The sequence below is a fragment of the Synchiropus splendidus genome, chromosome 8 (genome assembly GCF_027744825.2).
Source record: "Synchiropus splendidus isolate RoL2022-P1 chromosome 8, RoL_Sspl_1.0, whole genome shotgun sequence".
NCBI classification, from domain to species: Eukaryota; Metazoa; Chordata; class Actinopteri; order Syngnathiformes; family Callionymidae; genus Synchiropus; species Synchiropus splendidus.
In genome coordinates, this window is record NC_071341.1 from 12,450,356 (window position 1) to 12,475,741 (window position 25,386).

The window sequence follows — 25,386 nt, forward strand, 5'->3', positions numbered from 1 at the left end:
TCCAGAGCCCCGAACCTGTCCGCCATTCAGAGGACAGTTATTGGTCTCAGGGAACTTACAGTAGGTCACGAAAGTGGCGACGCTGTGATGGTCAGGGTCACTGTGAGGCAGCAGAGGGCGTGGCAAGTGTCGTCACGACTCAGCGCTCAGACAGATTTCCGGAACCTCCAAGCTCTTCCACCGCTCCAGCAGATCTCCGTGTCACAGGCAGACACACACTTTGACATGATTTTATTTCTACCAAGTCTCACTGATCACATACATCTGGGTCGCAGCACATTTACAAAAGAAGAACTAAGCCTCAGAAAAATCAGACACACTTGGATCAAACCGCAGTCATGGTCAGGAAAGCAAACATCTGATGAGGAAACCAACTTTCTACATTCAACCGTGTGTATATGTGTGTGTGTGTGTGTGTGTGTGGACCCTGACGTCAGGGCCCGCAGCTGCGCAACCTTCGACGTCATCAGACCACGACACTCCTGCTAAAGACCTGCAGGGTCGCTGTGGCGTGCTCTGTAAAACAGTCCGTCTGGATGAAGCAGTCGAGCGGCTGTAGTGGACGGTCACTCCTGAGGGGGGCGCTGAAGGCAAACATGCAGAGCTGCTGTCTCCTTCCAGGCGTTGCCATGGAGATTAAATAAAACAACGTGCAATAACGTAGAGATGAAATGAAAGACAGGGGGCGCTGAAGACAGCCGCTAAAGTTAAAAACATTCTATGAGGGTTCCAGGCGACACACCTGAAGACGCTAACGTTTAATTCTCAGGTGTATTGACGTTTGTGTGCAAAGACTTCTGTGTTTTGAAAATATTTACGTATGAAAAAAAAATTGATGTTGTCAAGTCAGATCTCAGATCGGGTCGCTCGGTTCAGTACTGAAAACCTATCGGGTAAAACCCCACCCCGCCCAGATGAAGCATGTGAGACAATCGTGGCCCGTGTCCTCGTGGCGGTCGGTCTGTCTCTGATGACATCATCATGATGGGGTTTGGTTGGTTTGCCTCATTGCTCATGAGCAGCACTGGTGCCTCGGACCGGCCCGGTCTTGCGCAGCTGCGAACAAGAGAGAGCGAGTCAGACAAGACTGGTGCAACCCGACTTTAGCAACACAGCAGGCCAGGATGACCACTTGCACAAACAAATGAAGGCATGACCTCATGTTAGCGTGACCAGGTGGAAACAGGGTAGCATGACAAGGGTCAAACAGGATGAAGAGAGTGGAAGCCATAAATGAGAGAATGAAGGAAAACTTTTATTCTCCAACCTTCAGTCAATGCTAACGTTCATGCATGATTCGTCTCAGACCATCAGGTCTGGGAGGGAGCGGTGGATCGTTAGTATAGAGAGAAGAATGTCGACAAGGACAGAAACAAAGCTCATGCAGCGGCGCCACCCACTGGTGCCCAAACTTACTACAGTCATGACGTCTACTCGTCTGTCGCAGAAGTTCCACGTACGTCGCCTTTCTGTCGCATCTGATGTGAAATTTATCAACAACATTACGTCAGGTGTGTTTCTTGTGTGGACCAATCTTTGACAAGACACTGATCTTCTGAGGAAATGTTTTGGCCGCTGCACATTTTTTGTGGGTGAAAACGTCAAAATAACTAGGTCAAAAGAGTCCTGGTTCACGTTAGCCATGTGTTTTGGAAGGTTAAGGTTGAGAGGCTGGGGAAAAGGTTATGTCAATGAGAGCTCCTAATAAGGAAACAGATACCGGTATATGTGTGTGGATGTGTGTGTGCGTGTGTCACTCGGTGCCTTAAACCTGGAGCTTAAAAACCAGAAAGTCTTCAGAACCAGTGGTTCTGTGGTGTTGGGCAACACATGTAGTGATCACCGGAGGCTCCATTGACGATAGAAAACAGTTATGAAACTCTGTTCCCTAACTATGTTTAGGCTGCACAGTTGGGCTGAAGGATATTTTGTTATGTATCTATATTGTGATATGAAAAATAACAAAATATTCACCATATAAACATCACATCTTCCTCAGCTTGTCCTGCAATTGCTATAAAAGCCTAGCCGGCCGTGAACGTCACTGCTACACCCGCCCTTCAATGAGCAGCTAAGACCAGCCAACCACAAACCTTTCAAGTTTGCCAATGACTGACAGCTGAAGTCAGGCAATGACAACCACCTGGGAAGGAGTGCAGCGAGTGAGACACTTGCAGTCACAGAGCTGAGAGTATGATCGAGCAGAGTCTGCACGTTCAACTGATTTAGAGGCCAACAGTCATAAGTCATTTTTTAAACTAAAAAAACAAGGACGCTGAGCAGCGCAGCGGCAGTTCTGAGAGAAAAACTTGACTTATAAGAAATTAATTAAATCCATTAGTTGACTCGTTTGTCGACACCACGTGTCAACTGATCTACTCAGTCCTATATCGTCTCGATAGACATCCAGCATGCAATATTGAGATATGAAATTTTGTCCACATCCCTCAGCCCTACTGCACATCTTGCTTTCTTTCAAAAGTGCATTCAATCTGTGTCATGCCAACAACGCAGGGTGTACAGAAGCTGTACATGGAAAAGTAAATAAAACCGAGAAGATCGAGGCTCACGACGGTAGGCACTGCTGCGGTTGAATCTGAAGCGAGCTCAGCAGGATTCTCTCTACTTGACGGGAGTGAACTCATCAGAGCCGGTGCCACAGCCTGCAGCTGTGTTTACACGATGCCAGAACACCAAACCTCACCGACTTAGAGGCTGGTTTCCAAATGTGCCTGTTTCAGTAGGCTCCTGTGGCTGTGCCGTGTAAACAAGCATCACACACAGCAAAAAAAACATCTGATCCAGTCAGAGACTGCGCTGTGAACCATCTCCTGAACGTTGATGAGTGAGTTCAGTCAATTTCAGCCCTGTCATTGGTTCTTTAATGTCTCCTCACAGCAGATCCCAATACACAATGAACACAGGACAGACCTCCAGCACATGTAACTGAGTGTGAGTGTGTGCAGTTGTCACCTCTTCTAGCTCTTTCTGTGTCTCCTCCTCCATCCTCCTGATGTCTTCCATCGTTAAACTCACCCACTTGTCCACCCAACAGAAGAGCTGGCGGTGGAAGTTGGTGAAGATTCTCTTTTCTTGCTGCACACAGAGGTAGGGAAATCACCTCAGTTCTTGATCATCATGACCAAGGATGAACAACTCTGCTTAGATGTAGCATGCTTTGGCCTGATCAGTCTTTTTTGCCCCAGCACTGTCCAACCCCTTCAAGGTGAGTATGAGTCAGTGGCACCACACATCACTTGATGAGATCAAGTGTGGCCATGAAATCCCACACTACATGCAAAGGGCGAGGTTCAACCCCTGATCTCAAACAGGTCCACTGTCACACATGATGGAAGAATGTTGACCATCTCTGACTTTGTAAACACGCCAGTAAACCGCCCCATTTCAGCTCCATTACTCATGTTTAAACCTGAACAACTCGAAGTCACCACACTCACCCGGTGGATGAAATTCTCCACTTTGGTCTGAAGGCCCCACCACCGAAACTTGACCGTCACCAGCTTGTACGCACACATGTAGGGACAGTCGGACTTGAGCTCCCTCTGCAGGATGGGAGTCATCAGACTGAGTACACACTCACATGCCATCGATACACTCGCATACCTTCCAGTCCGGGCCCAGAGGTCCTCTGTCGGTCTTGGAGGAGTGAAATAGAGCTGGGTCTTCTTCTGGTTTATAATCCTGCAAGAAAAGAAGCCAGATGTCTTCACATGGGAGGAGCAAAGAGGAGGGCTCTGCAACACTGCTGACAGAAACTTCTCATCCAGCTGCTCGAACACAACCGTGACTCACAAAAGTGCTGCAGCTCCATCTACTGGCCACTGAAGCAACTTGTGTCACATGATGGCTGTCTATCTTCTCCTCACTGCTATTCTAATCTGTCACTACTCCAAGTGTCAGGGGTAGCAGGAGCAGATGGGGGTTCAGGTTAAGCTGGCCACGGTGCTGATCCACTTAAGTAATTATGGCTGAGAAGCAGAAGAACAAACAGCAGCCGCTTTAACGGTGAGCTGAAGATGGGTGTAGAACAAGACTTTGGCAGGTCGGGTGTTGCATAGCGGAGTCACAGCAGCCGTCAGCTGGTGTGACTCCAGGAGCAGGTAATCTGAACGTCCAGCTGACTCTTGCCATCTTTGTTTGGACCGGGTTAGAGAGATGCACGCTCATTGGACAGATAACAAGAGTTACGAGTGGAACGTGACTCCAGGCTACAGGGATGATGTCATGACTGCTTTAATGACGTTATGATCAGTCAGAAACTCACTGCGGCAGCCACTTCCTCTCGGTTGGCGATGTCAATGGGAACCACTTCCACCTCCTTCCACGTTTGCTCGTCCAGGTCGTGTACCTGCAACAACCACAGGATACAGGGCTGCCCACTACTTCCTGCTCAGCTGTGCTGTGTGTAGTTCACTCACATTCTCGATGGTCCCCATATCGGGCTTGTGCCACGTCTCGATTTTAATCATGAAGTCATCCTTCATGTACTCATTCTGACGAGAGACAGAGTTGCCGTGAGGAGTCACGTGACCAGATCAGCTGACCACACAATGAATGAAGGCGAGGGTAAAGCTGTGGCCAAAATCCAATTAACCAATCAGACTGAGCCAGAACACAGCGCTGCACAGCCCGGAACTTTCCGTCTCAGAACCAGGCCCACAGCCGATAGTGAAGACGGAGACACTCACCGTGACAACTGTACAGAGAGAGAGAGAGAGAGAGCGAGAGAGCGAGAAAGAGAGTCGTCAATCATCACACCGACACCAAAAAGGTGAAGAGCAGACATGCAGCCGGTTGTGAGGGTCATTACAGGTCAAATCTACACTGGAGTCAGGAGTGAGGGGTGACAGCGAGGGAGTCCAATAGGAGAGGGCACTGACACTTACTGGTGCGACAGTATGGATAGGCATTCCAGGCTTTTTCGTGGAACACTAGCGCCCCCTCTGGTGCGATCATCTTCACATAACCAGGAACTTTACTGTGATAGAAAAAGAGGTCAGTTGCTGCACAGTGAGGCCCCAATGCCTCCGCTCTGGGCCATCGGTGGGAACTCACCTCTTCAGGTGGTAGATCTTATGCGTGTACTGTCCCTTCTCTCCGTCCTTCTCATAGGGCTCATTCTTCAGCACCTCGATGCCTTCGCCTCCCCCCGTCTCATTCTTACTGGCCTCGGCCACTGAGTACAGCTGCCCCACTTGGTACTGTGGGGGGTGAGAAGGGCAGGAGTGAGGACACGCCAGGTCAACTTCCTGCTCCTCAGTGACAACAGTACAGTAAAAATGATGTAGCAGTGACTTTTGGACATGGGGTGGGGGCGCAGCTCACTCAGGACTCAAACCCTGGTCTGATCAGGAAGGAGGACTGCGCTCATCACTAGGAAATAAAGTGCTCTCCATATGGCAGATAGAGACCCAAACCAGTTGTATGGTGAATTTTAGGCCACTTTCCACCAGCGTAGAGAAACCTGAGATTGAACGGAACCGTCTCCATTGGAAGAGTGAAAGTTTGTGATGACAGGACGAACTGAGTCACAGCACACCTGAAACCTCCTGAGTGTGGGTGAGACTCACCTCTTCCACGGAGATGGGCAGCACCACTCGGCTGGAAGACACAGATAAACATTGGTTAGTCCCTTCAGTAACATTCAGAGGCAGGCGCGGGTTCGAACCCGATCACACTCTCACTGAGTCATTGATAGAGATTAAGAGCCACAGCCCAGCAAGGGTCCTCAGCTTCTACTCGATGTTTTTGTTTTGGAGCTCATCACGTGACTTCTTCCAAACTGGCGAGCTGGTTGTCATTGACGAGTGACGTAACAGACCCGGTGGACGGACTAGTGAGCAGACCGGCAGGAAGGAGAGAGAGAGAGAGAGAGAGAGGGGCCCAGGGGCCCCGAATCCGTTCATCCTCAAGCCTGCTCTGATGTGGTCCACATCATAGCGACCAGAAGCTTCCAGCTGGAGCCGCGTAGAACTAAACTCGCCCGTATGCGGGGCTCCGCTGTGTTCACTTCTAGTTGGAAAGAGAGCGGAGCAGCGCCGGCTAGCAACTAGCCGCTATCTTAGCTCGCTAGCAGCGCTGCTAAATCCGAGGGCTCTTTAATCTTCCCATAAAGCCGCAAAGAAGAGCTGCAGGCCCGCAGGCGGCTGTGCGCCGGTGCTGCAGACGGTCGCGGTGCCGGGCACCAGCAAACACAGACACCCGGCGGCGCTCTTTTATCCGAGCGCGGATCAGGAGACGGCTAGCCGCCGCAGGACACCGGCGAGCCCCGCTGCCCGCTGCTGCCGCCCCACATCCACACCCGGTCAACTTCGGCGGGGGAGGCCGACGGTGGTCCCGTCGCCTCTTCTCGCGCTGCGGACGAAGGGATACAAAAGTAGATGCAGTTTTACTCACTATTCCTTGATGAGCACCATCTTCGTCACCACGTCTGCGGCTGCGCACTGACGCTGATTGACCGAGGAGCAACAAGTCGACCCCGCCCCCCGGAATGACTGCGATTGGCTGCGTGAATGCCTCATGTGACGTAATTCCGATCGTTCCAGCCTGAAAAGAAGGCTTATCGCTTACTTTCTGCTGCCGATTGGACAAAGCCTTACCTGCTCCATTCCGGAATAAACTTTTAACTAATAACTAATGTAGTAATTCCATGTTCATAGTCCCCAAAACATCGTCACTAATGTCTCCAAGAATAAATCATTATCTTCTATTACAAACCTGCTTTTTCTCCCTCCCGCTTCTTCCCACCCAAATTCTATTGTATTTGAAATACAATTTCATCTGCCCAAATCAAAAAAAGACTCGACGAATATTATCAGAATATAATGCCCCACTGTCGGACAAATAAATGACAAAATCTCATCAAATCTATTCTCTGGTCCCTGAGTAATTATCTTCTTTCCATCTCATTACAGTGGCTTTGAATGTGCCTCTATTTTCATTCATTTTTATCCTGTTTATTCCTTATCAGTCATGTTGCACTTACGTATAATCTCAATTAAAAGAAAGGCTTGTCACTTAAAAGATTTCATTCATAAATGTACACCTTCAAAATACTGTCCAAAGTTGAAATGAAATACAGCGTCGTTTATTAAGAAATAAGAAAGAAATGTAAAATAAATGCAGAAAACATCAGTGCGGCTGACTGATGTTTGGTTTCATTTTCTGACAAATCATTCCTTTCTTTGTCTGAGCAATAGATGTATTATGAATAACACATTGGCATTTAAACACTAATGTTTCTCAAGCGATCGTTCCTGTGTTATTTCTTAAAGAGGAATTGTAAGCACAAAACGCAGTGAAAGCTGCCAGTCAAATCCGAGACAGGAGAGGAGGAGGGCGAGGTGCTCCTGACTCCTTGAACTGAAATGACACGTCCAAGCAAGGACAGACAACATGTTGAAGCAGGAGCTGCGTTTATTTGTCGCTGAGGAGAAAGGCTAACTGCGGCGTACGATGAAGCTCGGAAGCTTCTTGAGGGTTTCCAGTCTGCGGTGCCGACACAAAGCGGTCAGAAAGCTTTACTGGCAGATATGTTCAGGTACATCCTCCGACCACGTGTTCTGTAAGCAAAATAGTTTGTTCGTTCGGGAGACAAGAATTCACATTGGCGCGTCTGGTGGCGTGATCGCATGAGCACAGCACAGGGGGTATGGCCTCTTGTGTCCCAGGGAATGCATTGGAGTAAAAAGAAAAGAAAAAAAAAAAAAGAGTTATGCAGCCATCCGACCAAAGAATCCTCCGCAACACACCCAACTGACAGTCCACCATGGGAACCAGATGTGAAGGCGCTGGGAAGCTCCGTCCAGTAACAATCCTTTTACAGCGAGTAACAAAAACAGCGCTGTAGTTAGTACTGCTCAGGCAAGGCTTCATCGTCACCAGCCATTTGGCAAAAAGTAAGCTTTTCAACATAGAAGGCCACGGGAGCGTTTCTGGGCAGCGTTAACACATTACATGTGGTTCATGCCAATGAGGACAGTGTTAAACAGAAGTGAGGTTGCCAAGTTCTCGCAGTTCGTCCAGTTTCTCCGTTGGATTGACATACATCAACCGTTTGTGCAGACGCAGTGCTAGCTTTAGACAAAGAAACTGGAGATTTGTTTGGACAGATTTTCCACCAGAACATGGGGACACGAACAGACGAGTTCTTGGTCGTGCAAACAACTAATCAGTAATGGTAGTTTAAAAAGTTTCTTCTGATGGTGGACATGACGAGTGGCATTTCGCATCGTACAAACATTCGTGAGGCAGTAATGTGGTGACTCCCTGGAATAAAGGCAACTTTTACCAAAACAGAATGAAAGATTTGGCAGCTGAATATTAGGCGGGACAGGAGGTGATGCTTTACGAAGGCGGCAGCAGCGTCTCGGAGGACATGAACAAACGTTGCACGTCAAGGCCGTTCTGGTGCCAAAATGAAAAAAAAAAAAAAAAAACGTTAAAAACTAATTCAACAGTTTTGTCCACAAAAATGCGGTTTCGGTCCAACACTTCATCAGGCTTCCAACGTCTCTGTCGACGTCCAAAACTTGTCTTCAGTTCACTCGAAGAAGGATCGCAAGTGTCAGGGAGCTGCTCGCCACCTGCTGGTCACTGTCGGTACTACTTCTGGCCTGACAGTCACAGTGGTTCAGATTTGGCCCAGCAGCTCGAGTCAGGGGTAGGAGGTGCCTAGTGGTGGGAGGTGAAGGTCCGCCCTGTCAGAGGAAGAGGCGCAGAAGGTGATGAGGGACTCCAGGAAGTGCAGGCAGTTGGGGTAGGAGTAGGAGGAGCAATGAAGAGCAGGAGAAGCACAGAGGAAAAGGAAAATCAGGAGGCTCCTCAAGAAACTTGTTGATCCGCTTGTGTGGCCGAGTCTGGGTGTCTTGGTTCTGCAGGAGGACACAAATAAAGTCTCAGGGTGGCAGTGGCCAGAGCATGCAGTGGAGCAGTCTCACCTGGAACGAGGAGGTGGAAGGTCAATCTCATCTGAAGCTCTTCTGCTGCTGCATCAGACCGACGTTCTCGTACACCCTGGAGGACTCCTCCCTCATGCTGCACAGAAGAGCAACAAGTACAACGTGAGCACGATGGTGGCGATGATAGTGAAGGTGATGATGTTGATGAAGATTGTGAGCGTGGTGATGATGAGGAATGTGATGAAGATGCTGGCTTAGATACTGACTCGTTGCACGTGGGCGTGGGCAGTGGCGTGCACGGCGGCAGTGGACTTTGTTCTCCTCCAGTCAGGTCCAACAGAGAGTACTTGATGTTGGTGTACTCCCGACCTTTGATTTTGCTCTTCTGTAGACACAACATGAAAATGAGGCGTGCACAGAGGTGAGTGCGTGCGTGCGTGCGTGCGTGCGTGCGTGCGTGCGTTACCTGCTCCTCCATGATACGGCGCTGTAGAGTTTCAATGTAGTGCTGGACCGCCATGTAGATAAACCTGTACTGGGCCTCGGTCTGGACCATGCCAGACCTCTGGGACCGGACCATCTGGATGGTCTTGGGTACATCGATGTCACAGTCCACACCTGTGACCACATATCGTGTCGCAGTCAGGGGAGTTGTTTTGGGACCCCACACTGTCCCCTCCAGGTTCCACTGTGACATCATCAGATGACCTTCACTGACCTTTCTCTCTGATGACATCAATCAGGATGTCGATCACGATGAACGTTCCCGTCCTGCCGATGCCGGCGCTGAGGAAACACAGAGCACGATGAGAGGTCTCACCAGAGAGAGGAAGAGAGCGAGGGCGCACCTGCAGTGAACAGCAATGGGGCCGGCATCTAGGATGCTCTCTTGCTTCAGGTTGACCTCCTCCAGGAAGTCCAGGACACCACCCGGGTCAGTGGGAACGCCATGGTCGGGCCAGGCCCTGAAGTGGTACTGCCACACGGTCCGCTCTGTGTTCCCCTGAAACACGGCAGTGACCAGTTAATCCAACTGGTCCCAGACATCACCATGGCCTTTGTTGGACCTGCAGACCCACCTGACCCACTTTGGACAGCTTGAGTTCTCTCAGGATGTAGTCGTGGGCCGCTGTCTCCTTGACGTTTCGGACCCTCATGGCTCCATACTCTTTCAGCGCGGACATATCAGGCCAATACTTGACACATTTACTCTGCAGAAGACAAGAAGACAGGGACCGGGTCAGGACCAGAGGGCGTGAGGTCTGGGTCTGGGTGGTCTAGACCGACCTTCCCTCGCTCCACCTCCTTGGTGGTCATGACGATGACTCGAGAGTTCTCCTGGAAGACCATTCTCCAGAAGTCACTGATGGTGTTCTGCAGACAACCTTGAGTGGCTATGTATGACTTCTTCACCCTGGTGCTGCTCGACTTCTGGTCCAGCTCCGGCTGACACGCACACATATAGACACACACATCAGCTGGTGGCAGGAAGGAAATTGAGAACCACTTTGTTGCTGTCTGGAGTGTGTGCGTATTTGTATAGCTATCCTTGTGGGGACTGATTCTTAGAAACCTACCATTCAGTTTGTTTAGGGGAGAGGCTGGGGAAAAGGTTTGGCAATGGGGGTCCCCACAAAGACATAAATAAGAGCGTGTGTGTGCTTCACGTGTGTGTGCTTCACGTGAGTGTGCGCTTGTGCGTGAGTCTGTTGGTCTGCATGTGCCATCAGTGTATGCGTGTCCTCAGGCTGTTACCATGATGGCAGATACTACCATGATGATATTGGCGTTGATGTAGTCGGACCCGGGTTCATTTGGGTCGCCATCATTCAGCACCACACGTGAGTGGTCGACTGTGGGCAGACAGACAGAGAGAGGGGGTTAGTTGTTCTGGTCCAGGTCGCAGACATGAACAAGAGCGCCACTCACAGGGCAGAATGTTCTTGTAGCGATTCTTGTTCTTGTTCTCAGCCCGCTGACCTTCCTTGCGGCTGTAGAGGAGTTTACACTCCTGCTGCTGCAGCGTCTATGTCGGAACACACGCGCCACTCACGTCAGAGTTCAGGCTCGTCATGTCCACACTCCACACCAACCACAGAAGCTCACCTCAAACTCCTCCCAGAACCCTTGCTTGACTTTGTCAGTGGCTTCAGCAAGCTTGCTCAGCTCCCGAACGCGACTCTCAATCTCTGCGGCATTGATGCGTGTAGTGTTGAGGGGCTACATAGAGGTTAGAGGTCAGACTGTGTTTGGGTCAGATCAACATTCAGATCAGAACCTGTTTGAGCTGCAGAACCGTGCCCAACGTCTCCACCATCGGGTTCTTCTTGTAGTGCTCCACCAGGTCCGTCAGCGAGTCGAACTTTTCCCCTCCACCGACATCATACTTTTGATCCGACTGCATCCGGACCATAGCAACGTTTAGGACCGGCAACCATCCTCTTTTCCCCTGCTAACTCCTCATCCCCCTATCATTCCTCCACACCTCCCAACATTCCACTTCACTCCCAAATATTCCTCCTCACCCTCTCATTGACGTGAGTGACTCACCTGGCAGCGGATCATCACGTGTGTAACTTTGGGTTTGCTGTCACTAGCATCGGTCTTGTCGTCTCCGGTCCGGACTGATAGGACAAAGTCGCCCGGATGACTTTGACTCTCTCGCACGAGGAAGCTGCCGTTCTTCCCTTTTTCAGTCAGCAGCTTCTCTGCCTCACGGCCCGACAGGTGACCATGAAACCACCTGCTCCGACACGCAGAGGAGCGGGTTATGGGACCAACATCAAGCCAAAGCCAGACCAGCAACCTGACCACTTGGATGCTCCTGGTCAGGACAATGGTATATGATGTCACACTAGGCAGCTCTCACTCACCTCTCAGAAGTCGGATCGGCACAGTTGAGTGGGTACTTGAGCTCGATGACATCGCCGTTCTTCTCCTTCAGCTGCCCATGATGCTCCATGTAGTACTGGACCAGCTCAGCCAGCGTGGCAAACTTCTCCCCGCCATACAGGTCATAGTAGTCTCCAGTGTTCTGGATTTTGATATGGGTCACAGCCCCGTTCCTCCTGCGCATACACACTAAATGTAACATCTGCAGGACTGGCAGGCCCAGAACAGAAGAAGTCCACGCACCGCACTGACAGCGTGAAGTCTCCCGGGTTGCTCTTGCTGGGTCGGGCCAGAAAGCTGCCGTCCACTCCGCGGGTCAGCAGGAGGTTCTCTGCCTCCACACCCGTGATGTTGGGGTGGAACCACCTGAGGGGGGCGCAAGATCGTCAGAGGATGGGACTTAAGAGACCAGGAGCCGTGCACACGCACAACACAGACACTAACACACATGCATACTTGTATCATTCTCCTTATGAGGGCCTCTCATTGACATAATACTTTCCCGAGCCTGTCACTCTTAATTTAACCATTCAAAACAATTGCCCAGCCTTAACTCTGAACCGAACTCAATGAAAATGACCCGGGTTATTTTGATGCACTCACCCTCAAAACAAAAATGTGGACTGGACAAAACTGAACTGAACTGCAAAGCCATTTCAGACTGGGAAGCTAGACCAGCACTTCAGGATGTTGGTCTTGTCTAACTCAGGATGGTTGTGAAGCACAACACGAGTCCTCAGGAATGTGTTCATCTGGGACTGCTCCTCACAGGACTGCACAAACATAAAGACAGTGGCGCACCCAGACCACCAGAGTATCACAGCTCCAGCCTAAACTCCTGTGTGCCACCGAAGTTTTCAGGAGGGAACTAATGCGAAGTGGAGTCAGACTTCTGTTCTCAGACTGATGTGCGAGGTCTGCACAAACGTCTGGTACGGACTTGGGCTGCAACTAACCGCGACGACTCCTCACCAACTAGCTTAGCTAGTCAACTTTTCCATGTATGATGTGTGCAGACGGACAGGAGTCATATGGCTGCAGTGTCGTCAAAAGTTGCATGGTGCTGTTTTAAAACTGGACATTCTACGTGCTCAGAATGAGGTTTGAATGATTTGTTGTCCAGGCGGTCCGGAGCCTTAGCAGGTGGTGATACATCGACGTGTCGATTATAGTCGACTATAAGACAACGACACATGTGCCGAGTCAACTGGTCTGTCAGGAATCCGGTCCAGAAGGGTGTCACGGCTCACTTGAACTATTGAGCTACGTGATGTTTACTGAGGTTCTGCTCCACAAACAAGCCGAACATGGCCGAAGACAAAATGGACCGGAGCCTCACTTGCCTTCCCCCCACGCAGAAGTGGAACGCCTCGAAGCTCGGACCAGGACCCAGTGCACCTGGGTCCTACTCCATAGAACCCTCACGCCACTTGAACACTTGGGCTGTGCCAAAACAAACACCCAGGGAACGAGCCCGGAGAACCCCGCATCTGGAAGTAGCTCCGACGGATCGCGTCCCCTCGGGAGAGAACTCGGCAGTGAACCCTGAGGGCGAAGTTGTGGTTCTAAAAACCCCGGAGCAGATAGAAGCATGTGTTTGTCTGCGAGCATCGGAGTAAACAAGCTGCCGGTGCGAGCTAATGCTAATGCTAACGGTGCCTCTGGTACCAGCGTACCCTCAGTACCAACCGAACTCTCGCGACTCTCTCGCCGTTGAAGGCGCTTCGTTTGCGGGAAGGCTTCGTGGATCTTACCTCCGGGACGTCATTTTCTCCGGCCGTTAGCACTTAGCTTCCAACTGGCTAACGTTCCCGCTGTGGTCACCAGGTTCCGAGTCTCATGGGTTCGACACCAAAACTATGTGCATCCGCGGGCTACGAAGGGTCGGTAGGCCTCGGCCAGTCCGACTCTGGACGTCAGCGAACATGCGACGCGCAGGAGTCCGCAGATTTCACATCCCAGCGAGGAAGTGACGGTCCGAACCACGAGCAGAACCTCGGATTGTGGCGAGTGCGGAGGGAGACAGGACAGGCCGCTGCCACGGGGGGCGGGCGCGCGACAGACAGGCTCAGAGCCAGGTGACGTGACTGACGAGGGTTCGAGTCCTGGTAGGCAAAGCAGAAGAAGTCCGTCCAAACAACACTTTCAGGTCGCTTCATCCACAAGGAGCTGTGTACTGTCCGCCTCGGTGACAGCGTGAACGTGACAGGGTGAAAGTGGGAGGAGGGTTTTCGCTTCGACTTTTGTCCCTCGTTGCTCGCCACCCGCTTAAACCCGTACGTGGCAGAACTCGCAGCGTCCGCCGGAGCTTCCGACTCTTGTTCCGCAACCCGTCCAGCCTCACCGGTGAACTCGAATCGAACCGAGCCGAGCCTAACCTTGCCTCCAGTCTCGAACCTCGCTCAAATGTTGACCGTGTCGGAGCTGCTAGTCCTGGCGGCCGCGCTTTCAGCCACCGCCTCCGGCTACTTCGTTAGCATCGACGCCCACGCCGAGGAGTGCTTTTACGAGCGGGTCAACTCCGGCACCAAGATGGGTCTGATGTTCGAGGTCGCCGAGGGCGGTTTCCTGGACATCGACGTGGAGGTGAGACCTGGAAATGGCCTGAACCTGCGGTGCTGGCAGGCAGGCCTCATGCTAATGCTAATGCTAACCGGATCAACCTGTCTTCCTTGGACTCTCCTGAGCCCACGGGCCGGTTGGTTCGATACCGAGATGGTTGCCTTTGGCAGGTGTTTCCAAGCACGTTAACTCCGACCTGCTAAGGAGCCGCTCGTGGACTGAAACATTTCCTCAGACAAAATACGGGACTGATTTACTGAAACTACACGGAGCCAGAACAACAAAATGATTTTTGGTTTATGTCAGCCACTACTTAAGGATGAAATAAAATGACGTTGCGTGACATTTGAAAGAAAGCAACGTGCTGATAAGAAAACCCTCCCTCCAACCACTGCACCATATGGCAGGGTAACACTTGGACTTGGTTGCAGAGAGAGTCTGCCCTCGCAGTACATGAGATGCAATATTGCACAGGTTTGTGTTGAAGATGAACAACATTCAGAAAGGGACCATACATTGAATTGCACTTCCTGGGTGACAGTTAGTGTCTCATGGTAAGCAGCTCGGGACCTCTGTCCATCCAAAGCATCCGTCTACCTAGGTGAAGTTAAATACGAGTATAAGGCGAGGAAAAGGATACGGTATCAGGCTTAGGGTATCCAGCCAGTCCATCTGAAGCAGGTCTCGTGTGTCCAGATCACAGGTCCTGACGGGAAACAGATCTACAAAGGCGACCGCGAGTCCAGCGGGAAATACTCGGTGGCGGCCCATATGGACGGAATCTACAAGTTCTGCTTCAGCAATAAGATGTCCACTATGACGCCAAAGATTGTCATGTTCACCATCGACATCGGAGAGGCACCCAAGGGCCAGGACATGGAGACGGAAGGTAAGCAAAAGTGGGGATGGAAGTTGCGGTGCCCGGGTCATTGCCCCTCTCACTCTGTTGTGGACTCTTCCCGGTGCAGGCGGAGACAGCTGGGATGGTAGGAGCCGGAATGTTGTGACCCGCTTGTCTAACCATGTTCTCTGTCCACCTCACTAATGTGGAGAAGCCGCTATAGTCTCTCCATGTGACGATTTTTGGGGTCACAGGAGCTCAGGCCCGACCTCTGCGCAACCAGTGAAGGTCGAGAGCACCGTCGCTCTCCTCCCTCCTTGGTCGAGTCAAAGGCCAAATATCCAGCTCCACTCTGCACGTTAGTCGAGTGCTTTGTGTGCGTGCACCAATAATCAGCACGTCGGTCACATGACCTGCTCGCCGCATGGCGGCCGTGCGAATGTCTACTTATATCCACCGGACGCGAGCGCCACGTCTTTGTTGATCTGGATGTCAACCCTCAACTTATCTCGACCACTTCACTGGGCAGAAGTGACTTGACCACACTGACTCAAATCAGTGGAATGATGACTCAACCTTAGTGACTGAAACCATGGACCCGACATCAGCGTCCGGAACTCAGTCGATCACTGGGGGAGGGTGGCCTGACAAGTTGGAGGACATCCATGAGTCGGTCGATGTGAACATACTCGGTCGTGTGTGAAATGGCATGTCCTGCAAGTTTGACGCACGTGTGTGGTTTGCTGGCTGCGGTGAGTCTTGGCTGACATGTCTCTTATGCAGCACACCAGAACAAGCTGGAGGAGATGATCAACGAGCTGGCGGTCGCCATGACAGCGGTGAAGCATGAACAGGAGTACATGGAGGTCCGCGAGAGGATCCACCGGGCAAGTGAGTGTCTGACAGAAAGTGACTCGTGCTGGGATGAAGCAGCCTGAATCAATAACTGTCCTTCTTCTGCCCTCAGTCAACGACAACACCAACAGCCGAGTTGTGCTCTGGTCCTTCTTTGAGGCGCTGGTACTGGTTGCCATGACACTTGGACAGATCTATTACCTGAAGAGATTTTTTGAAGTCCGGCGAGTCGTCTAATTGCTGTGGTCTGGCACAAAGACTGTTTCACAATGTGGCGCCAGAGAAAGTGTGATTGGCGCTCCCGGTGGTCGAATATGTTTTTCTTCACTGTTTCCTCTTTGTTTTGGTTTTTCACGTCACTTGTTTGTTGGGGAATATCCTGGGTTTGGGTCATCACCTTGATTGTAAACGGTGGGATTCTAATAAAGACTGAGGGACGCTGCACAAGCTTCTTGTCTGTGACCCGACAGGAGGTGAGCTGCTCCTCCAGGAGTTTGAACTGGGGAGCTGAGAGTTGAACTTTGACATGACTTCGGAAACACTGGAGCGTTGCAGGGAGTCTGAACCAGCCACGGGTTTTTAGGCAGTTCTCGCTGGGTCTTCTCGGACAGGTGCTTCCTGTCATGATCCATTTCCAAAGTTGTCCGAAGACTCGACGACAGACTGGATGTGGAGCTTGTCAAGGAGTGCCGTGAGGGGGCACTGTTGCCATGAGCTTGGGGTTTGTTGGTGTGTCTTCAGAATGTAGGGAGGCACTGCCCAGAGTTCTGGACTTTGTAGCGTCTGCCTGTGTTGTCTTAAATAAAGCTCTCTTGGTTGAGATCCTGATGATGCTGCCCCCTGCTGGCCAACAGTCCTCCAGAAAACCGATGAGTTTTGACAGGTTTGTGTGATGACATGTTCAGACCGTCGCTAATGCGCTTCTGATCTACCAACCAGTGAAGTAATTGCTACTTTTTAACAGTGTAATTGGATTACTTCCTCAAGGTAAGTGGCGACTCTGTGGCTGAGAGAGAGGAGACAACATTCACCTCGACTCCCCTTGAGGGTTTTTGTTTAGTGCAGCAGCAGAATGACACCAGAGGAGTCTGCAAGGCCATCTCAGGCTTTATTGAGACCTATACTCAGATTAGGGGTGTGGGTGGGCTAAATGACTTGAACCTCTTCTCTACCTGGTTTGACCAGTTGCCTGCCTCCAATCCTGCTCAGTCCTCCAGGCTCCACTGTGTTCTCAAGTCCCACCAAGCCCCCAGTGCTTTAAACACCATCCAGCCCACTCTGCTGGTGCACAAGCTGAGTCATGCTGGTGAGGACCACCACCTTAGAAGCTGGATACTGGACTACCTGACCAATAGAACCCAGAATGTGAGGACAGAGGATTGTGTGTTGTACATGGGTGGGCACCACGGGGCACAGTTCTGGCTCCTTTCCTCTTCACCCTCTGCATCAACAACTACAACATCATCAACAACCTCAACTGACACTCTCCACCGGCACTGGTGAACATCCTGGGTACTGACATTGAAAGGGTGGCATCATACAAGTACCTCAGTGTTCACCTGAACTGGACAAGACTAAAAACACGGATGCTCTTTTCTCAAAAGAGCAAAGCAGGCTGTTCCTGCTCAGGAGGCTGGGGTCCTTTTGGGTGCAGGGAATGCTCCTGAGGACCTTCTATGACTTCTATGACATCAGCCATTTACTATGAAGTGATCTGCTGGCCGGGCAGCATTACAGACAGACCTGTGAAGAGGGACAGCTCAGTTCTGGGCTGCTCTCTTTCTAGGAGGTGGGAAACAGGAGGACTATGGCCACCTGTCTCACGCCCTCAAGGACACCAGCAGCTTCAGAGGCAGGCTGATCCATCCTCACTGCACGAAGGAGCGATTTCGATGCTCTGGCCAGTACTCTTAGGTTGCACAACAGTAATAGTTGATGGCCTTTGTTGATCATTCGTTTATCATCTATTTATATAGATATTGTTTATATAATTAACTATTTATGTATCAAGTAAATCTTTAGACTTTATTTTTTCTTTGTCATATTTGTTGTATATTATGGGTATTTGTCTTGTACTGTTTAAAAGCTGGTGACTTTGGTTTTGTTTTTGTCTGTCTTTTTGTGTGCTGATGCTTTGTGGATGTCTTTGATGTTTGCTGTGTACCTTTTATGTCTTGTGTATTTATGTATCTTTGTTCATTCATTGCTGTGACATGTTGAATTTCCACACAGTGGGACATATAAAGGCCATTTAATCTAATCTCACTGGTGGTGAGACGCAGGGTCAGAGGTCAAACCTAACCATATGAGCACCACAGATGTGGAAAAGAAACTTCATTTATTGAGTGAAAGCCAGGAAACAGTTCCGTCACAGAAGGGGTCCAGTCCTGCCGTCACAGGCGGTTCTGACCCGGAGGAGAGCAGTTCTGCTGCTGAGGTTAGAAAGTGACATAAAAAAATAAGGCTGCTCAGTTCAAGTAGATGTGGATGGACAGCCAGCAGTCCGGCTTCCCGAGTCCAGAGGGAGAAGCTGGCGGGTCGACTACACAGCAGCAGAGCCCAAAAGCTTCAGTTTCTTCAGAGTGCGACGGGCTGACACCAGGGCCCGGGTCACATGATCCAGGCGCCTCTCCAAGACTTCCTGCAGACCGGAGATGTTAGACCAGAGGTCCAGATGTCCTAACCCAAGCCTCACCTGATCCAACGTTCTCTGTGGCCCAACTCGAGCACCAGGATTTGTGACCCGATTTAAAGCAGCTTCAATCTGACAACACAACCAAGTCAGTGAAGACGGCCGTTGTAAACTGGTCACCATGATTGATGACTGCAGGCATCTTCTCACCTGCAGCTTCTCTTGTGTCAGCTCATCACAAAGTTGTTGAGCTTCAGACAGGGTCAGGATTTTGGTCCCCAGCGACTCGAGACCCATCGGTTCTTGATTCTCCAGCTGATCTCCACCAGGACTGTGGGGGGTGCCGGACTCCAACTGGTCTGTCATGATCAGGTTCAGAAGGAACAGCATGGAAACTGTGAGGGGCCTCATGAGACTCTGATGCAGAGGTTTCTCCAGTACATCTCAAGCCCACCATCTTTCTGACTGGCTTCCTCATCTCTGCTGGACTACCTGACTGACCTTCCTCCTCCCGTCAGATCCCCCCTCCTCACTGGCTCACCAGGGGCCTCATGCACAAAAGGTGTGCACCCACCTGAAGGTGGTGTACACAAAGCTGAACTTCAAACAAGACCACCACCTGACACGCCATCCACAGACTGAAGTGTACCACCAGTATGTTCCACTCATGGTGCTTCACTCAGGTGCAGAGCCAGGAGGCACCACACAGTCATGTTCCAGCCAGTAATTCAGCCAGTCTGGGGAGTTATTGATCTCAATGATTTCTCCCGTCAAGTCGGAGTTTCATGTGGTGGAAGAGCAGGACTCTTAAGTCTCTGTCCATGAGGCCCCTGGTCTGGCTACAGTGCAGCGTGTGAGCGGGTTAGTGCGCCACCTGGTGCTGGGCAGTTGAACTGCAGTCTCTTGCGGGGGCTGCAGTGCAGCGAGCGTCTCTGGTCCAGACACGCATCAGCCCTGAAAAAAAAACAGTCTCACACCAGCTCAACAGCAGACTCCCGACAGCCCCCAGCTCACCTGGCGTTCAGGTGCTCCTCTCTGGGCATCATGTGACCGAAGGCAGTGGAGTAGTTGTCAGTCGGGCAGCGTTTGGGGCTACATTTGGATGAGACTGGAGCTAGGAGAGTCTCTCTCTTTGCTGCAAGACAGGCCATCGTCCTTGTCACCACCATCATCACCACCATCATATTGAGTGGACCTACTGGGGGTAGCCCAGATGTTCCTCTGAGCAGGAGGAGGCAGCGATGATGACCTCTGACCCTCCGGCGAGAGACTGCAGCGGGCTCTGAGCACAGCGGCTGCACTCTCTCTACCCCTCTCCAACCCGGCTCTGCCCCACTGCCCGACTCCCTCTCTGACTTCTTTTGGCCTCTGGTCCGGTGACACCACAGTGTTCCGCTGACCACTGCCCCCTGAAGAGGTCGAGCCAGACTTAGGTGGCCAGGACCAGCAACAGAGTGTAGGTAAAGCTCGTAAGAAGCATCAAATGGTTCTCACATGGGGCCCGGGTCTCGGTGGCTCTGGTCTCCTCCAACTGGATCAGCGCTCTCATCATGGGGGTCAGGTCCCTCCTGCTGGAGTCCCGTTGGTTCTGCTCCTGCTGTTGGGTCTGAACCAGCTCACACTCAGACGGACTGGAACACCTGATCCACAGTGACACAGTGTCATTCCGCCAGTGAGCTGCTGACACACTTCCGTGTGGACCCACCTCCAGCCGCTCGTATCTATGGGACTGTGCACTCTACTGCCTGGACCAGATGGACCAGGCGACCTCTGCTGGGTCACATCTGGTTCAGGCTGGATCCTTCTGGGAGACAGCAGCAGGTCTGGATGGTGGAAGAGGCTGTGGACCGGACCAGGATCAGTCAGTCCTGACCACTGCAGAGACATGTTGGACAGGAGGAGGACTGACCCGGCTCCACAAGGCTGAGAGCTGCGGTGCAGGCTGAGGCGAGCCTGGGCCCGGTTCTGGTGTTCGAGCTGCTTCACCTGCGTCTCGAGTTTGGAGACTGTTCTGGAGACAGACAGACACACAACGGAGACAGACAGACACACAACAGAGTCAGAGTCACAATTTCCCACTGTGACTAGACGCAGACTCACTTTTTCAGGTCCACGATCTCATTGTTGGCGTCACAGAGTTTGTTCTCCGTGGACACCAGCTGGTTCTGTCGACACAGTTCGACAACCACCATCATCATCATCATCATCATCGTCACTGAGTGTGACTTACCTTGAGTCCGGTGTGTTCCTTCACCAAAGTGTCATAGTCTTCCACCAGCTGAGGCGAGAGAGGAAGAGGACGATGAGGAAGAGGAGGGCTCAGAGGAAGAGGACTGGTTCCCTCACCTCTTGAAGCATTTTGTGCTCACGCTGCCTCAGGGCCTCCTTCTGGTCGGCCTCCTGCCTCGAGAGTCGCACCTCGTCCTCCAGGTGAATGACTCGGGTCCTCAGATTAGTCATGACCGAGTCTTTCTGCTGCTCTGTGCATCTGCTCTGCTCCAGTCGCTGCTGGAGGGACTCGATGGTTGCCATGGCGCTGGCGTAGCGCTGAGGCCAATCCACCTGTCAACAGAGACCAAATCAGAGTTAGTCATGAGAGCAGCTGCCTGGTGCTCCAGAAGTCACACACCTGCTTCTCCTCCAGTTGTCGGTTGGACGCCTCCAGGTGTTGGACTCGCTGCTTTGCTTCAGACACACATTCCTCCAGATGTTGGCACCTGGAACCAGAAGAGAGGCAGTGTCAGAGGAGCCCTGCTGAGGAGTCACAGAGCAGGACAGAGGTAGCTGACATTCGTGACAGAGTTCTACATTATACTTTACTACCATCATCGCAACAGAATAAAGGCATCTGATCTAAACTAAAGGCACGTCTGTGACATCATCAGCACCTCTCTGACTCACAAAGGCTCCCAGTTGTCAGGACCAGAGGTGAACTGGTCAACAGCACCTTTCAGCATCTGAGCTGGGTAAGAGGTCAGCAGCAGCTGCTGGCTATCAGCATCTTTACTGCTATCTGCTGATAGCCAGGAGAAAAGGCCAACACTCACCTGTCCATCAGCAGCTGGTTCCTCTGGTCCAGGTCCTCGGGCCGAAGCTGTAGCTGCTCTCTCAGGGTTCTGATCTCTGACTCATAGTAGGCTCTGAGGTCAGAAACATGCCGGGCATGTTTGTCCCGCATGTTCTGTCTCAGTCTGTGGACCAGAGACACACGGTTCAGGCAGACGACAACCTCCCAACGCAAACAGTTCAAACCACCATCACTTCATCACCAGACCCACACCACTATATCTACAGTATAATTGACTCACAGAGAAAGAACCACTGGATCCAGAGATGATTCTGAACCTTGGACCGGACCTGCCTCCTCTGTACTGCTCTTTCTGATCTTTGAACTGGTTCTGATCACTCCAGACCGGGTGTGGTCCTGTGAGGTACATGCGCCTTGTGGCAGGACGGGTCCAGCTGTAGATACGCTGGAGACCTCAGAGTTGCAGTCTGTGTCTGCCAGGTTTGGACCGGACTCCACCATGCTGTCCGGGGTGATGGACGGTACAGGTCCTGAGCCCAGCGGGGCAGCAAAGGACGGGCTGCTGAAGTGCGATGGCGAGGTGAATCCCGAGGTCCTGTCCGACTGCCGAGTGCTCGCTGTCGGATCTAGGGTCAAAACCTAAGACATAAATTCAGGTTCAGATGTCCTGCCAGGGATCGGGTCGCTCCGATGGCGTCAGACCTGTGCGGTCAGAGGACTGGGCTGGACGGAAGCCTCTCCAAACTGCTTGTTCTGGTAGATCTTGCGGAGGGAAAGACCTGGCTCCTGCAGAGGAAGAGGAGACACTGTTCTCAGTGACTGCAGACTGGTACCGACACACGGTCCATGAGTATGGTTTCCTAGAAGACTAACTACTACCAAATGGAGCCAGAAACATGATGAAGCTGATGAACCGGTATGGTGGGAACTGTCCAGCACCGAGTCAACAAGTTTGAGTGACAGACTCTGTTCTGGTACCGGTCCACAGAGCCTGAGCCAGCATCTTACAACTTGTTACTCACCAGAGTCAAGGTCGCGTCCTGCAGGTGGAGATGGGTGTTGTTGTCCAAGCTGTCCGGGAGAGGGTGATATAGGTCATCCTCATGCAGCCGCCAGTAGGTAAGGCCTGGTTCCGGACCGGGAAGTGGTCCAAATATAGAACACAGCGTTAGATACAGAGTACTGGTGTCAGTCAGCGAGAAGACCCGCCACCTCTCACTCACCTGAGAGCTCCGACATTGCGCTGTCGCTCCTCCTTGAGCCGGGCCCGTCCAACGGCTGGACAGGTCCAGTCTGCACCTGGACAGAGACAATGATCACACAACCGCAATGAACAAAACTGTAGAGCACGATCAGGGGTCACAGCAAGAGCTACCTGTTCCTGGGAGTCAGTGCTCTCCTGGTTCTGGTCTGTGACTTTGACCCTTCTGGACCTGAGTTTCTGCCTCTGTGCCCAGGAGGTGAAGGTTTGGCTGGTGCTGCAGGCAAAGTGTCACCATGAGAAACTGAGAGTTGGAGGTGAAGTGGAACAGACCCAGACCTTCTAGGTGGTCTCACTACAGGCTGAACATCCTCCACGGTGACCAAATTTCTACTGGAGACCTTCTGAACCAGGGGAGCTTCACTCCCATCATGAAAGGACCACCGGGGCTTTGTCTTCTTGAGACCTCCGCCCTCGTCTCCAGGTGACCCTGCAGCTCCTGGGCCGGTCTCCCAGGCCGACAGAGTCCCGTACCCGCTACTCAGCATGGTTGTGGCTCGTTCCCCTGGATGGTTCCTGGCCTCGGATCTGTGGTGAGGTGGTGAAGCTGTGCTGGTGAAGATGGAGACAGTCCGATCGTTGGTGTCTCCTAACGCTTGACTGTGTGTGGGACAGTCAATGGAGGTCGGGAGGTCATCTTTGGAGTCAGGAGACCATTTTGTGATGGAGGAAGGGGAGACGTCAGAGTGGGTATGGAAGCTGCCCTGACGGTTCTGAAGCTGAACCAGAGCTTTGATTTCATCCTGGATCAGCTGAGAGAAGACAACTGGGTCAGCTTCACACGGCCACACGGATGTGTCACTCACACTGGTCATATGACGATGCTCTGACCCACCTGTATCTGACGCTGGTACTGCTGCTGCTGGGCCACGATCTGCTCCTGATACTGCTTCTCCACCAGCTGGAAGAGATGCAGCCAGCGACCCTGAGAGCAGAACACGTCTGGTTCTTGGAGGTCCAGTGACAAATTAAGACAAGATGGTCTCACCTCACAGTCCTTCCAGATCTCTGGGTCGGTCTCTCCACTGCTCTGGATCTCCTGAACCAGAGCCCTCAAGATCTCCAGCGAGCTGGGGTTGATAAACGGCAGGTCCTTCCCTTTCCGGAACACCTGGCCCGAGCTCACACACAGAGCCCTGGCAGCCAAGCAGTCAATGTTTAATTCCTCCCACACCACCCTCCCCTCTTCCTCACTCTACAGTACACACCTGATCTTGTGGCAGCCTGGTGTGATGTCGCGTGGGCCTCTGGGTGGGACCTCTGAGATGGCCATTCCCGAGGCAGACGTCCCCTCCGAGGACACCAGGGACACCTCGCTCTCCTTCCCGCCAACACCATCACCGTGGCAATGGCTGAGAGCCGTGGAGCTGGACCCGTCCTCGGACACACTGTCATCGGTGGACATGTTCACGGGCCGGGACAGCAGGGGGCGGCGCCAGAGCTGCGGGAGAATCCCAGGGGTGAAGAAAGTCAGGCACGAGTCCGTTCATCTTGTCATCTCAGTCATGACAGTTCGGAGAACTAGTGACAGATTTCACGCGGACAGCTCCGCATGTTGAACACTTCAGCGCCGCCTGGCGGCAAGGACGAACGCGTTCACAACAACCAACTCCCGACGAATGAATGGATGAGTGAATGAACGTTCACCCAGAGACCTGACTGAATGTAAAGTTTCCGAAAGCTCCGAAATCCGGAAGTCAAGTGGCAGAAGAAACTTTCAAACAAACGCTTGACTCGTTGTCAGAACAAGAACCAGGTTCTACCGACCGAAAGGAAAATCCGGGGGATGAAACGCGTGCTGCCTGATCCGTACTAACAACAACAACAAGCCAGTCACCCAGTGAAGTTACACTGCTAACATGTTAGCTTCCACGAGTTAGCGCGAAACTCTCTTCCGGAAACACGGTTGCAGTGTCTATACCGCGGTACGGACGGAGGCAGCTCGAATGTCGGAGCCCGGGATCATATGCTGCGGAGACGAAGCAGCGGTCAGGCATAACATACCGGGGTACGCGGTCCTTCCTGGTCGCCATGTTGCCCCAAAGCAGACCAAATGCGCGGTGAACCGCTGCCACATTCTGAGCCTCTGATTGGTTTAAAAATGCAAAACACTGAACTGCGATTGGCAGAAGCTAAAGGAGTTTAACAACATGGTTTCATTTTTCAACCGTGGATTATGCCACACTGAGTAAACACTACCAATGTAGAGGTGGCCGAGTGACAGAGTGATGAAGGAGAGGTGACAGAGTGATGAGAGGTGACAGAGTGTTGAAGGAGAGGTGACAGAGTGATGAGAGGTGACAGGGTGATGAAGGAGAGGTGACAGGGTGATGAGAGGTGACAGAGTGATGAAGGAGAGGTGACAGGGTGATGAGAGGTGACAGAGTGATGAAG

At 51.9% G+C, this 25,386-nt stretch overlaps 4 protein-coding genes across 8 annotated transcripts; 1 reads left to right on the plus strand and 3 right to left on the minus strand.

The window, feature by feature from the left end:
• Positions 1–240: 240 nt before the first annotated feature.
• pitpnb (phosphatidylinositol transfer protein, beta) lies at positions 241–6,500 on the minus strand. The gene is made up of 11 exons (XM_053874112.1): positions 6,418–6,500; positions 5,592–5,622; positions 5,077–5,222; positions 4,908–4,999; positions 4,710–4,717; positions 4,440–4,514; positions 4,286–4,369; positions 3,625–3,702; positions 3,459–3,563; positions 2,974–3,096; positions 241–1,056 (listed from the first exon to the last, which is right to left on the minus strand). The coding sequence occupies exons 1-11, from the start codon at positions 6,435–6,437 to the stop codon at positions 1,006–1,008; spliced, it is 813 nt and encodes a 270-aa protein (XP_053730087.1). The 5' UTR covers positions 6,438–6,500; the 3' UTR covers positions 241–1,005.
• Positions 6,501–7,419: 919 nt separating this feature from the next.
• ptpn11a (protein tyrosine phosphatase non-receptor type 11a) lies at positions 7,420–14,038 on the minus strand. Of its 2 annotated transcripts, none has more exons than XM_053874042.1 (16): positions 13,568–14,038; positions 12,057–12,179; positions 11,795–11,989; positions 11,472–11,664; positions 11,200–11,319; positions 11,028–11,141; positions 10,851–10,947; positions 10,695–10,774; positions 10,209–10,367; positions 10,001–10,132; positions 9,770–9,924; positions 9,640–9,707; positions 9,388–9,539; positions 9,188–9,306; positions 8,961–9,057; positions 7,420–8,894 (listed from the first exon to the last, which is right to left on the minus strand). In XM_053874042.1, exons 1-15 carry the CDS (start codon positions 13,579–13,581, stop codon positions 8,988–8,990), a joined length of 1,791 nt encoding a protein of 596 aa, XP_053730017.1. In that variant the 5' UTR covers positions 13,582–14,038; the 3' UTR covers positions 7,420–8,894; positions 8,961–8,987. The 2 variants fall into 2 exon arrangements, with proteins under 2 accessions (XP_053730017.1, XP_053730016.1); XM_053874041.1 differs by having other exon boundaries at positions 10,677–10,774.
• tmed2 (transmembrane p24 trafficking protein 2) lies at positions 13,739–16,854 on the plus strand. The gene is made up of 4 exons (XM_053874098.1): positions 13,739–14,399; positions 15,072–15,264; positions 16,000–16,107; positions 16,184–16,854. Exons 1-4 carry the CDS (start codon positions 14,220–14,222, stop codon positions 16,306–16,308), a joined length of 606 nt encoding a protein of 201 aa, XP_053730073.1. The 5' UTR covers positions 13,739–14,219; the 3' UTR covers positions 16,309–16,854.
• Positions 16,855–18,392: 1,538 nt separating this feature from the next.
• LOC128764307 (M-phase phosphoprotein 9) lies at positions 18,393–25,082 on the minus strand. 4 transcript variants are annotated; one of them, XM_053874009.1, is made up of 24 exons: positions 24,997–25,082; positions 24,201–24,433; positions 23,981–24,128; positions 23,828–23,917; positions 23,272–23,744; positions 23,107–23,209; positions 22,955–23,030; positions 22,754–22,857; positions 22,434–22,517; positions 22,012–22,370; positions 21,751–21,894; positions 21,333–21,420; positions 21,050–21,265; positions 20,934–20,981; positions 20,804–20,868; positions 20,613–20,714; positions 20,409–20,543; positions 20,198–20,343; positions 19,903–20,112; positions 19,718–19,838; positions 19,578–19,657; positions 18,914–19,062; positions 18,767–18,835; positions 18,393–18,712 (listed from the first exon to the last, which is right to left on the minus strand). In XM_053874009.1, the coding sequence occupies exons 2-24, from the start codon at positions 24,395–24,397 to the stop codon at positions 18,614–18,616; spliced, it is 3,306 nt and encodes a 1,101-aa protein (XP_053729984.1). In that variant the 5' UTR covers positions 24,398–24,433; positions 24,997–25,082; the 3' UTR covers positions 18,393–18,613. The 4 variants fall into 4 exon arrangements, with proteins under 4 accessions (XP_053729984.1, XP_053729985.1, XP_053729987.1 ...); XM_053874010.1 differs by lacking the exon at positions 19,903–20,112; XM_053874012.1 differs by lacking the exons at positions 18,393–18,712; positions 18,767–18,835 and adding an exon at positions 19,158–19,277.
• Between the last annotated feature and the right edge of the window lie 304 nt (positions 25,083–25,386).

Excerpts from the sequence above, each read along its gene's own strand:
- pitpnb (XM_053874112.1), bottom strand. The coding sequence starts at position 6,437 with ATGGTGCTCATCAAGGAATA. Across the intron at positions 5,623-6,417 it reads ATGGTGCTCATCAAGGAATA|CCGAGTGGTGCTGCCCATCT; the intron begins GTGAGTAAAACT and ends TGTGTCTTCCAG. Across the intron at positions 3,097-3,458 it reads TGGAGAATTTCATCCACCGG|CAAGAAAAGAGAATCTTCAC; the intron begins GTGAGTGTGGTG and ends CTCTGTGTGCAG.
- ptpn11a (XM_053874041.1), bottom strand. Across the intron at positions 11,990-12,056 it reads GACTTCACGCTGTCAGTGCG|GAGGAACGGGGCTGTGACCC; the intron begins GTGCGTGGACTT and ends GTGTATGCGCAG. Across the intron at positions 11,320-11,471 it reads ACGTGATGATCCGCTGCCAG|TCGGATCAAAAGTATGATGT; the intron begins GTGAGTCACTCA and ends GTCCGGATGCAG.
- tmed2 (XM_053874098.1), top strand. The coding sequence starts at position 14,220 with ATGTTGACCGTGTCGGAGCTGCTAGTCCTGGCGGCCGCGCTTTCAGCC. Across the intron at positions 14,400-15,071 it reads TCCTGGACATCGACGTGGAG|ATCACAGGTCCTGACGGGAA; the intron begins GTGAGACCTGGA and ends TCGTGTGTCCAG. Across the intron at positions 15,265-15,999 it reads CCAGGACATGGAGACGGAAG|CACACCAGAACAAGCTGGAG; the intron begins GTAAGCAAAAGT and ends TCTCTTATGCAG.
- LOC128764307 (XM_053874009.1), bottom strand. The coding sequence starts at position 24,397 with ATGTCCACCGATGACAGTGTGTCCGAGGACGGGTCCAGCTCCACGGCT. Across the intron at positions 24,129-24,200 it reads CCAGGCTGCCACAAGATCAG|GGCTCTGTGTGTGAGCTCGG; the intron begins GTGTGTACTGTA and ends CTTGGCTGCCAG. Across the intron at positions 20,113-20,197 it reads CACCGAGACCCGGGCCCCAT|GGGGCAGTGGTCAGCGGAAC; the intron begins GTGAGAACCATT and ends CGACCTCTTCAG.